The 12,188-nt window shown below is 32.9% G+C and overlaps 1 protein-coding gene across 2 annotated transcripts; it reads left to right on the top strand.

Annotated features, from left to right (window-relative positions):
• The first annotated feature begins 224 nt into the window (after positions 1 to 224).
• LOC133315091 (peroxidase P7-like) lies at positions 225 to 2,342 on the top strand. 2 transcript variants are annotated; one of them, XM_061516654.1, is made up of 4 exons: positions 225 to 475; positions 771 to 962; positions 1,278 to 1,443; positions 1,554 to 2,342. In XM_061516654.1, the coding sequence occupies exons 1-4, from the start codon at positions 263 to 265 to the stop codon at positions 1,943 to 1,945; spliced, it is 963 nt and encodes a 320-aa protein (XP_061372638.1). In that variant the 5' UTR covers positions 225 to 262; the 3' UTR covers positions 1,946 to 2,342. The 2 variants fall into 2 exon arrangements, with proteins under 2 accessions (XP_061372638.1, XP_061372639.1); XM_061516655.1 differs by having other exon boundaries at positions 771 to 966; positions 1,282 to 1,443.
• Positions 2,343 to 12,188: the final 9,846 nt, after the last annotated feature.

The following is a 12,188-nucleotide window of genomic DNA, read 5'->3' as shown; positions in this document are numbered from 1 at the left end:
TCAACCTCATAAATGAGAACACGAATTATTCAAGACAGTTTTTTGAAAGCTCGAATTATCACCAATTATGGCCCATGCATTTATGATTTGTCTATAGTATAGTCTACGTGTTAGGTTACCTACCGAGCCAAATTGCCTCGCGACACATTTGACATTGACAACCATGGTTAGGGACTACTATATATATGGAACTTCCATAAACTGATAAAACACACTAAAACAAAACAAAGAGCCTAAGTAAGTTACCTAGAGGGTTTAAGCGATGGCTTCATTGTGTTCTAGATTTACGATAAATTTGGCTCTCTTTGTCCTCATATTGGGGAGTGCCAATGCACAACTTTCTACAAACTTCTACTCTAGTTCTTGTCCAAAACTCCTTTCCACCGTGAAATCCACAGTAGAATCCGCCATATCAAAGGAGGCCCGCATGGGTGCTTCTCTCCTCCGCTTGTTCTTCCATGATTGCTTCGTCAATGTAATTAATTCATTTATATCCACTTTCTCACACTTTCCTAGCATGCATCAATTAATTTTATGTGAAACAATAACTAGTACATTAAAATTGTACACATCATTGTCCTGTGCAATATTTCTTCTTTAATCTTCCACTTTTCATATATAATCATGTCACGCGAGGAAGTCACAAAAGAGAATAACACTCTTTAACTAACAAATTTAGAGAAATTATTAAGTGACAACCTTTAAGAATATTATTGGTGAGGATTATTTATCATGTTAATTAATTATAGACGACACTTAATTTGTTGCAGGGATGTGATGGTTCAATTCTACTTGATGACACATCAAGCTTCACAGGAGAGAAGAATGCAAACCCCAACAGGAACTCTGCTCGTGGATTCGATGTCATTGACAACATCAAATCAGCCGTAGAGAAAGTGTGCCCAGGAGTTGTTTCCTGTGCTGATATCCTTGCCATCACTGCCAGAGACTCCGTTGAGATTGTAAGTGCTCAATCAACCAAAACCATATCATAGCAATAATCTCATATACACTACTAGAAAAAAATCTGTGTAGCGACCGAATTTTAATAAAAATCCTCTCGCAAAATTCGTAGCTAATTCAATTTCTCTAGCAAATTCCATTACAAACCTGGTTTGTTAGGGAATCTGCGATGGAAAATAGTTGCAATGATGAAATTAGCGACATAAATTCCATAGCAATTATGTTGCTATACATATTTTTTCTAGTACTATATATTAATTACCATAGTCAAGTAATTAAACTGAATATATATGTCGTTGATTTTTGATCATCAGCTAGCAGGACCTACTTGGAATGTGAAACTTGGAAGAAGAGACTCTAAGACAGCTAGCCAGTCTGCTGCAAACAATGGTATCCCAGCACCCACTTCTAGCCTCAACCAACTCATATCAAGGTTCAGCGCTCTTGGACTTTCCACCAAGGACTTGGTTGCATTGTCTGGTACATAAATTTTACCATATGTCACACTGATTTGCTAATTTAATACACTTTATATATCATTTTCATTTTACTAATTTGGGGTCACATCTTGGTTTGAAAATCACGACTAGGTGGTCATACAATTGGACAAGCAAGGTGCACCAACTTCAGAGCACGCATATACAATGAGACCAACATAGATAGCTCGTTTGCAAGCACAAGAAAATCAAGCTGCCCCAGGGCCTCAGGGTCAGGGGACAACAATCTTGCACCCCTTGATCTCCAAACTCCCACATCGTTCGACAACAACTACTTCAAGAACTTAGTTCAAAAGAAAGGTCTGCTCCACTCTGACCAGCAACTATTTAATGGTGGGTCCACCGACTCCATTGTGAGTGGCTATAGCACAAAGCCAAGCTCGTTTTCATCTGATTTTGTAAGCGCCATGATCAAGATGGGAGATATCAGTCCTCTCACTGGCTCCAATGGAGAGATCAGAAAGAATTGTAGAAGGGCCAACTAAGTCTGAATAAGGGTCCTACACATTTATAAATATTGTGATTGTGATATGTTTATAATAGGGTTTAGTAATTCTGCTTTTGCTATGCAACAAATTTTCTCTACCACACTTGATAATAAAATACTTTTTTTGTTTTTGAGACTCACTCGTTTTTATACAAGTGTGGCGGAGATATTTTATTTGCAATTAAAGCAAAAGGATTGAACTCTTTATAATAAGGTGTTAAAACTTGTTTTCACTTGCTTGGTAGTGGGTCCCTCATCCTTTTTATTGTGCTTTCTTTTACTTCTTTTTTTTCCCCTTTACAATATTGTACCAAAGAAGGAAGATTGGTTTGATGATCTACAAGTTCGCTCGCCATTTTCCTTAATAATGCTCCATTCGGATTCTGTTTTTGTTATGTTTCTTAATAATGTATTTGTTCCTTTCTATATTTATGATTTTCTTTATAAAAAAAATTTGCAGTTTTTTCTTTTAATTTTACAGTTTTCCCTTTTTTGGTCATAATAATAGGTCTGGTATTGAAAGTTGAAACAGACAGGGATGCCGAGTTAATGATCATTCCTCGGAGATTTACTAGGCCATATTACTAGCCATAATTAAAATTGGGCCTTGTTTAGCCAAAAACATTGGGCTTTGACATTAAGTCGTAGATTTTATGGACAAACAAAAAGGAGAAGGCCAGTATGAAGCCCAGGATAGGGCGTTGAAAAGTATTAAATATACTCAAAAAATAAAAAAATTGCCAACACCTTACCTTTAGCATGAGAGATATTATTGTTCGAACTTTCAACGCTCCAAACAAAACTCCAATTTGAAGGGTGCAAGCAAGTTCAGTTTTATCTATAAAAATAGGGATTTATTTTTCTTATTTTGCATAAGGTAAGAGCAATATTCCTACACTTACAAAAGAAAGAGAGAGGAGAGAAAATAGGAAAAAGAGAAAAAATTTAAAGTGAGTCTCACGTAAGATTTGTTTGTGTAAGAGGATTGTTTTATCTTATATAACATAAGAAAAAATAACCCTCATAAAAATAATATGAGAATATTTAATCTCATGTTGTAGAAGATATTTCTCTCATGTCATAGACCCAACACCTGGTGGGTCCCACCATGTGTTAAAAAATAAGAAATAAATAAATAAAAAGTATGTTTGTCGATGTATCTACAACATAAGATAACTCTCTCCTATTACATAAGAGAATAATTTTCCAAATAATATATTAGGCAAAACTATATTCTTTTTGTGTGCTATTGGTGTTAGAGATTTCCCAGACTAAGCTAACTTATTCCTTCTCTACTCAGATCGCAATTGCTGTGTAAACTCTTTAAAAAAAATGAAAAATATTTCTCGGGTCACATAATTAAGGATAAGATTAAAGGAAAAGTACATCGGAGATAAATTATCTCCAGTGAGATAAAGTTATTTTCAGTGAGCTCAAAATAATATCATTTTAGAGTTATAAAATTAAAAAATTTTAATGATAAAAATTAATATAACTCTACAATATATTAAAATTACAAAAATATCTTAATTTCCATCGTAAAACAACATCATTTTAAATTCACAGAAAATAACTGTTGACAAAAAAAAAAATCCTTTATTGTTGTATAAATGTATAGAGTATTATGACTTACTTCCAAATGCACATGCCTATGAACTTTTTCTTTTCTGTTCCTTTTTTTTTTTTTTTTTTATCTTCATTTGATCTTGGTCCGCCGCTAAGCTGCTCCCAAATAATTGTGTTACGGAAAAGGAGATTACTCTTGCGATTCAGATCATCTACACCTTTTACGTCCTAATCCGAAACAAATTGATAACAATCATTTTCTCTTGACTTTATCTTGCACAAGAATTTGTCCTCAGTTTATGATAATAGCACACAAAGTAGAAATGAGAGGAAATTTTTAATTCAAAAATTGATGCAATGGAGCAATCAATAATAGAGTTGATGAACAGAAAATGACGTTCTATTGAGATTGAAACAGAGCAAATTTTCTCTCATTCCTGGTTAGTTTGTTATTTTCATGAACAATTCTTAAGACAGAATAAATGAAAAGATTTTTGCCAAAATTTCAATAAAGGAGAGAAATTAGAAAATTACCAGTTTAATTAAAGGGGTTGATTCAAGTGATACATGTTTAATTTCGTTTAAGCAAGATCTTGTGTTTAAGTCTTTGTGAATACAAAAAATCTTTTTTGGAAGAGCTAGTTCCATCATGATGTAGATTAATAGATATTTCTGATTCGAACAGAATTGTTTAACGTGGAAGATATCTATAATTTGTCAAAAAAAAAAAAAGACCAGTTTATTGTGTTTTCATTTTATACTTATAAATTATGAGTAGCCCTGATGCATAATATATGTTTTGCAGTGAAAAATAATTGTGTCTGTTTGGTTTACGGAATAACTTCTCTTCCACACTTAACACAATTTACTATTTAAAAGGAAGGAGATCACAAATTGGAAACTCATGTAATTGTGGTTGTGACCAGTAAAAATCACCCCTGATTTTGTTTGAGCAAACATTGCAGTAAGAAAATCAGCTTAGTTTACATTGACAAACCCAACAATTAATTTTCATATACTATATCAGAGATCTGACAACCTTATCATTTTAAGCTTTATGCGGAAGAAGTCAAGCCAGTCCCCAACAAATGCCATGGAAGTAGGATAAACTAAAATTTCGTGGAGGTGCTATATGGAATTTTGAAATAATTTATTAGAAGCTCCCTCTGTCGTCATTTTCCCATCCACGTGGTTACCGGATAACAATTCTCTAGTAAAGTATAATTTTGTTTTCCCTTAACCATTTTTTTTGCGGAGATCATATTTTAATATAAGTAATCCCAATTGCAAACACTGACTAAAATGTTACTGTTCACCAAGTTTTTTACTTAAATGTCACGCGAACAGTGTTATTTTCTAATCTGTCACGGGCAAGTTTGCTACCCGATGTAGTGAACTCAATTTGCTGACATATCACATTTTTAGTGGATACCAAATTCGCTACACGGGGTAGCGAATTTGGCTTTAACCAAGTTCGCTATCCAATGTAGCGAACTCCATACTTATTTTTATTTTTTACTTGGTACTTGTTATCCACTAGAAATGTGACACGTCAGCAAATCGAGTTCGCTACACCGGATAGTGAATTTGCCCCCGTGACAAATTGAAAAATAATACTGTTCGCGTGACATTTAAGTAAAAAACTTAATGAAAAGTGACATTTTAGTCGGTGTTCCTCATGTTATGCTCCTTAAGTCCTTATTGTATTATTATTCAAGGACACTTTGAGCAAAACATGAATTTAGCAAGATTGCAGCTTGGACATTGGTCAACATGCTCATATTGCCTAGAAGATACATTTACAATTTTTTTATACAACAAGAATTTCAATTGTTCAAAAAAATATTATTATCTAGTTATCCTTTCAAACCATATTTAGTTATTTTAACCAACCATATTATTAAGCATCTCCACCATACTCTTCCAACAAACCTCATTTCCTCCTATTTTTTCAGAAGCTTTGAGAATAGAGTTAAAATCCCTTAAGGTGGTCCACGCCCCGTTAATAGTTTGGGCAATGTTTTCCAACTCAGACCACAAAATTCTCCTATCAATTTTTCTAGGACTACTATACACAAAAGTAATATACTCAGTCTTGTCAACATCCAAGTAAGATACTTTAGTATGAACGTATTAATGGTGACTACAGATAATCTCCACCTTCACATGTTTATCATCCCACGAAAGCCAAATACTTCCAGAAAATCCCACAACTTCCTGTTTAAAATGGTTACAGAAACCAAGCCTACTAATAATTTTAACTCTTCTAAGACCACTAATTTTAGTTTGAGTGAGCGCCAACAAAGTAAACTTGAATCTAAATTTTAAGTCTTTAAGAAAAGCATGAAATTTCTTTTTCCCAACTCCTGTACAATTCCATGAGCACACAAATATAAAAACAACAAAAGAAAAAATAGAGAACCACTTACAACAACCCTCAACTTCGGTAGCTATAGGTTCTTACACCCCCAAGCGCCAACAAGGCTTCATGAAAATTCTGTTCATTTTGATAATCAGAAACAAATTTCAACAAGGCAAGTGATACATCATCTTTACCTGAAATACCCATTTTTTTGTTGTCCACTGTTCTGTCAGCATCCGCAGGAAGAGCTTCTTTGTTTGTTTCTTTTTGACTCCTCACCTTGTAAGGCCCTCCCAGGACTGTCTTGGGAGACTAATTTTATTTTCCATTCTCCCATATTCCATGGCCCACAAGCCATAACCTTTGAATTTTTGGCGCTTTTAGAGCCCACTTTCCTCTTTCCATCCTTAACCACTGTTATCCTCTTATTATTTCCTTCTACTTTAGGGGTTAAAGTTGACTTTACCCCAACATCTCTCCGTTTGCCAGCTTCGCATAAAACTTTTTTACCTTCTTCCTTGTCAGTTTCAGAAGTAGCAGTCGCAGACTTGGGAATAACATCAGAGGCTTAATCAGTCTTTTTCCTACTTGTACCTCATACAGGGCTAGACTTATCAATAGCCACCTGTTTAGCTTCATTTTTCCTCACTAGAGATGTAGCCCTCGTCCCACTTCCATACCCTTGAATCGCTGAAGAAGAATTCAGTTTTCGCCCTTTTTGAGGTCTCTGAACCACCATCCAATTCATAAAGGCCTCCTCCTCCTTCTGACAACCTTCATATGTTTCTTGATTATTCGAAGCTTTAGTGGCTTAAGAGTTAGCTTTCTCCTCTTTCTATTGCCTCTAAGCCTGGTTTGCACCACAGTTGGCTTGCCTGTGACCATACATGCCGCAGTCGAAACAAATAAGATGCAAGCCTTTATAGCCTACATGAAGGTTCTGCTCCTAATCTTGAATTTATGAAGTTTTTATTCAGATCTACTTCTACGCAAATACGACAAACTTCGCTCTCTCTGTAACATCATCTTCCCCTATTTCATTTCTTCTTAGCGAATTTCTGTCAACTTTTAAGGCTCTACCGAATTTGTTTTCAATTTTCCAGAGGTGCTCAGCCATATAGAACTCTAAAGGTAAACCCGTAACTTTAATCCACACCACCAGCTTCTTAAAATTTTCATCATATGGGTCAAAAAATGGCCTCCGCCTTTGAAGCACTACATAGTGGTCTACTACTATCCAATGCCCTTCTTCCAGAACATGCCTATAGTCACAGTCCTCCTGGAATCGAAACAATATATACTCATTATCCAGATCTATCATTTCGTAGGAACCCATTAGATTCTATATTTTTTGAAGACACTACGAGGAATCTAATACCTATACGCTTTCCTAAAAGCTTAATAATCAAGGCCTTCCTCCATTGTTTACGGTCCTCTTTATGCTACTTCATAGAGAATTAGTAGGAAGGGCAAAGGGGGTCAGATGTTCCTTCCTGACCTAGTTCCTCAAGAAGTTCTTCTTCCTCCTTGCTATCTGAGGCTCCATCATCACCATTCAGTTGCAGCAGTTTGTCCTTATCGGAGACAACTTTACACCCCTGACCAGTACTAACCCCAGATGGGTCTTTAGATTGGGATTCAAGGGTTGCTTCAGGTGCCTCCCCCTTTTCTAGACCCACCATGGTCTCATCCATGGTAGCCTCCTCCGAAGCAGAGTCTTTGGGTTTAACCACACTTCGCTCTTTGACATCATCTTCCTCCTTAGATTTCTCTTTGCCAGTCCTCTCAATAGAACTTTTGATTTGGTAACTAATGATGCTGCTGGGAATTCATTATTATATGATCGACGTTTTCATGTTGCTTTTCTTCTTCCTTAGGACATTAACCTCCTTTTTTAAATTTATAATAATAATAATAATAATAATAAGCACCTTCAAAAAAATCAATTCTCCTAATCAATTAACTTAACAATAATATATCGTTGCTAATCATCATCAATCAAATCATAATATTTGAGATAATTGGCTCAATCTCATGTTAACTGGTTACTAAAGTCGTGATTTCCAGCAAAGTTTTTTTTTTCCTTTTATACATGTCATTTTTCCACACACATAAACGCCAATACCAATATATATATCATACAAATATAAATGAAATTGTTGTTAAAATCCTTTAATTAGCTATTGCAAAGATAGTTAATTTAGGTGGGACGGGGTGATGATTAAAACATGTAAAAATAATGAAGGACTACTTAATTAAATAGAAGGACTACGGATACCCCAAAAAAATAAAATAGATGGAGTACTTAATTTTATTTAATAAATAAATTATGCCTAATAAAATATTAATTGTTATTGTTGACCACCCACAAGTGGATGATAACTAGTCCCATAATATTCATCTAAAGATCGTTATTAACTAATCAAAGATGAATAATAGTTATTGACAACTAGAAGTGTGAAAAAAATTATGAGTTAAATTAAATCGAACCGCATCATAATATATTTTCTGACACAATTAAAGAAGTTGATTATTTGTTGTGTTGGTTTGGTTTAAAAAATTGATTCACTTTATGAATATGGATGGATTCGATATAAAAAATCAAATCAAACCAAAAACCGTACTAATTTCTAGAAATGCAAAAAAATACTACAATATAAATCGAACTAAATTATAAAAATAACTGAACCCAACTTGAAAAATTATATTTTTAAAATTAATTCCGGTTTAAGAATTAAACATTTTTTATAATATATTTCAATTTTTAAAATGACGTAGAAAATCGAGCCATAATATTGATAACAAATATTAGACGGTTGACTTTCATTGCTGAATAACTTTTTGTTCTATTCTTGTGATAGATATCCAATCTAGTAGAATTTATATGGGATGTGATATTTTCTCCAAAGTATCTATGAATTAGAATATCTTGAGATATTAGATCACTGCACATGGTATAAACGGCATTTGTCAAGGGGATAATATGTATGCAGCACAGTGAGTCAGTGACAACATAAAAGTATAGGAGAGAGATTCGTCATACTTGTAAGTTTTACCTTTGATTTATAAAATTTTACCTGTGGACAATATATAGAGTTCTGGGTCTTTGATGATCTGTCTATGGGCCCAATATCTGACTGTAGCTGTCATAATAGAATTGTCATTATTAGTAGGATTCATTCCTGTGATTGCCCCTTATTAGTAGGATTCATTCCTGTGTGATTGCCCCTTATTGGCCTTCAAATATATGGTTATTATATAGGTGGATAACACTTTTGTTAATCACATAAAAACATGAAAAACTAGAAAACTATTTTGCTAAAATTATTTTTGTCCTCCGCAAGATATTTCATACCTAAGAATGAATAGAAACTCAAGTGTGAGTTGAGTTGTAAATTAGATATGGATGAAAAAAATTTATATTAAAAGAATAAATAAAGTAAGAAAAATATAAATGAAATTAAAAGAACTCAAATGCAGTATCAAACCCACTAAAATTCCATATACTGAAATAGTATGTACTCTTAAAAAAAAATGTACTCGCGCTCCTTTCCATAAATTTTCTTTTATTTAAAAGAAAAGTTAAGATCCAAATCTAGCTTTTATACAGTGGACTGAAAAATCTGGTCGCCCAATCACCATTGAGAAAATCAAAATAATATTATTAGTCTATATACCATGTTGGCAATTGCAAGGAGAGTTGAGTGAGATCCAAGTATGCATGCTCAGTGAATGAATAGATTGATCTTGGAGCCCCCTCTCACACATGCATCGATTATGAGTTCGAGAACTCAAATAAATGATATAGCAAAACCTTACTCAATCCAGGATTCTAACCCACCTTAGAATCATTCAATATATATCACTAACCTATGATATCATGCAAACTATTTAAACTCTTCACCACTAGATCAATTTTAGTGTCTTCATTCAATATATATGTCTGATTAAATTAACTATATTATACTCTCCTCGACATCAATCATGAATTTCAATGAGTAGGCCAAAAATTTATCCCACGGTTTCGAAATGATAAAAGCAGGATCGCAAATTCGTTCAAATACAAGGAATGATGATTGGGTTATGTCAACACCAGGAAGATGCCACGAGTTTAAGCAATCATGACATGGGACCAATACATGTCACATCTATATATGTAAGGTTTCTAAACTTTTAATGAGAAATTCAAAATCAATAAAATATAATCAAGCATGGTTTTGCGCATCATGATGAAAAAGAAAGGTCTAAAATAAAATAGAAGAAAAGTGCAAGTCTTTTTCTTAATATTTCTTGCTTATACGAATTAAACTTCCTCTTCGCAAACTAGCTGAAATCCTCACGCCAAGGAAACCCTCTCTTGAGAAATTAAATAGCTGGCAATGGAGTATGACCATCCAACAAATACGTTGCAAAATAAATATCTACTTTCGCCCATGAACGCTACCCTTGTTTCCTTTCTATTTTTTTTTTCTTTTTATGTCTTCAACTTCAAAGAAAAAAAAAATTCACTTAATTATGTTTCTCTAATCAGATATGAATTTCACACATATTTCATGGGTCTGATTTGATACGTGAGTTCTTCGAGATCAATATTCGGTCCCTTTTTCATGTCATGCTAATTATAAAATACGATATATTCAGTAATAATGAGGGAAAAGAATATCTGAAAGAGTCAGCATGGGTGTATTTAACATTTTTTGATGTAACATGAGTGCAATTAACTTGAAGCTCTAGTTCAACTAATATTTAAAGAAACTGATTATGAGAGACGCATTACTGATGATGAGTCATATCGTATGCTCCAAAGCCATAAAACAGCAAATGAGAATGTCTAGAAGATGATAGTGAAAGTTAAGGACCTAAAATGAATTTTTGCCTTCTTGTGTGTGTTTTTAGAAGAAGTGAGTTAGCCCTGTTTAAATACTATTTCTAAAAACAGTTTTTCGGATTTCAAAACGTTTGATAATGTCTATTTTATTAAAAAAAGTTTTTTTGATTTTCAAAACAAAAATTAAAAAAACCCGTTTAATAAGACTTGTTTTATAAAAAAAATAAAAATAAATTGTAACTTTTTTTTGTTTTATTTTTAGAATCAAATTTAGAAAACATATTTAAGTTATTTTTGTTTTATGCTTTAATTTTTAATTTTTAAAACAAAAAAATACAAAAATCACTTGTTTCTATAACTACTTAATTTATAAGACGATTTAAAAAAAAATCAAAACACCATCAAATAGACAGTTAATCTTTTGAAAATCTAAAGAGTTTCCTTCATCACATATCTAAGCCAAAAATAAAAAAGTGTTTGATTAAATAAAAATAGTTTTTTAGTTTTCAGAACAAAAAAATAAAAAAACTCGTTTGTAAAGGCCTATTTTGTAAAAAAAAAATTAAAAACTGTAACTATTTTTTTGTTTATAGAATCAAATTTAGAAATGAATTGTTTTTATTTTCTGCTTTGATTTTTAACTTTCAAAACCAAAAAAACACAGAAAACAACTGTTTTTCATAATTATTCTACAAAACAGTTTTAAAAAAAAATTAAAAAAATCAAAACACAATCATCTACAGTATAAGATTCTGCTTTTTCTGCGGGCTATAGCAATATCAGATACAAGTTTGACTGTATAATACAAATAATAGATAACTTGACGTAAAAAAATAGCTCATTTTGTAAATATGCTTCCCACATATATTAACCAAATTTCTCAAAAGTTTAATTCTGACTCAACATGGTGAAGATCACAAGCATACCTTTTGTCTCCCGCAACTTCAGACAGCAAACTCAGATACTTCAGTGGCACAGATTAACATGTTTAAGAAATGTGATCATAGTCACGAACCATATATAGCTGTCATGTGCAAAACTAATTCTAACCAACAACAATACCAAGGATTCACTCCTCCTACCCTTACAATCTTTCACAAACCATATTGAATAAAGCAAGTTTTTTTTCCCCACTTTGTTGTCCTTTGCTTCATAAAATAAAAAAAGAGAGAAAATTGGCATACGATATATACCAAATTGGAATTGTGTCTACATCAGTTGTACTTGAGGCTGAGGAAGAAATGATGTTAATCACAGGATCAAGGAGCATTTTTCATAATAGTAGTAGCTTTAGTATAAAAGTAGTAGAAGAAATTAACGTTTAACCAACCATATCGAGGGGAAATTTTGAGCATTTATCATATGGATTATGAGAATAACAAGAAAAAAAGAAAAATAACATCAAGTATCAAATACTCTCCTTCTCTTTACTTACTTTATTCCACCTTGATGCATCTTAGAGAGAAATAAATAGAATAAAATTGT

The sequence above is a fragment of the Gastrolobium bilobum genome, unplaced genomic scaffold (assembly GCF_033153095.1).
Source record: "Gastrolobium bilobum isolate Gb01-03AN ecotype WA unplaced genomic scaffold, APGP_CSIRO_Gbil_v1 utg3760, whole genome shotgun sequence".
Lineage (NCBI taxonomy): Eukaryota > Viridiplantae > Streptophyta > Magnoliopsida > Fabales > Fabaceae > Gastrolobium > Gastrolobium bilobum.
The sequence above is the reverse complement of the archived record's forward strand: the minus strand, read 5'-3'. Positions and strand labels throughout refer to the sequence as shown.

Coding starts and splice junctions, on each gene's coding strand:
- LOC133315091 (XM_061516654.1), top strand. CDS start 263: ATGGCTTCATTGTGTTCTAGATTTACGATAAATTTGGCTCTCTTTGTC. Junction 476..770: donor TCCATGATTGCTTCGTCAAT/GTAATTAATTCA, acceptor AATTTGTTGCAG/GGATGTGATGGTTCAATTCT. Junction 963..1,277: donor CCAGAGACTCCGTTGAGATT/GTAAGTGCTCAA, acceptor TTTGATCATCAG/CTAGCAGGACCTACTTGGAA.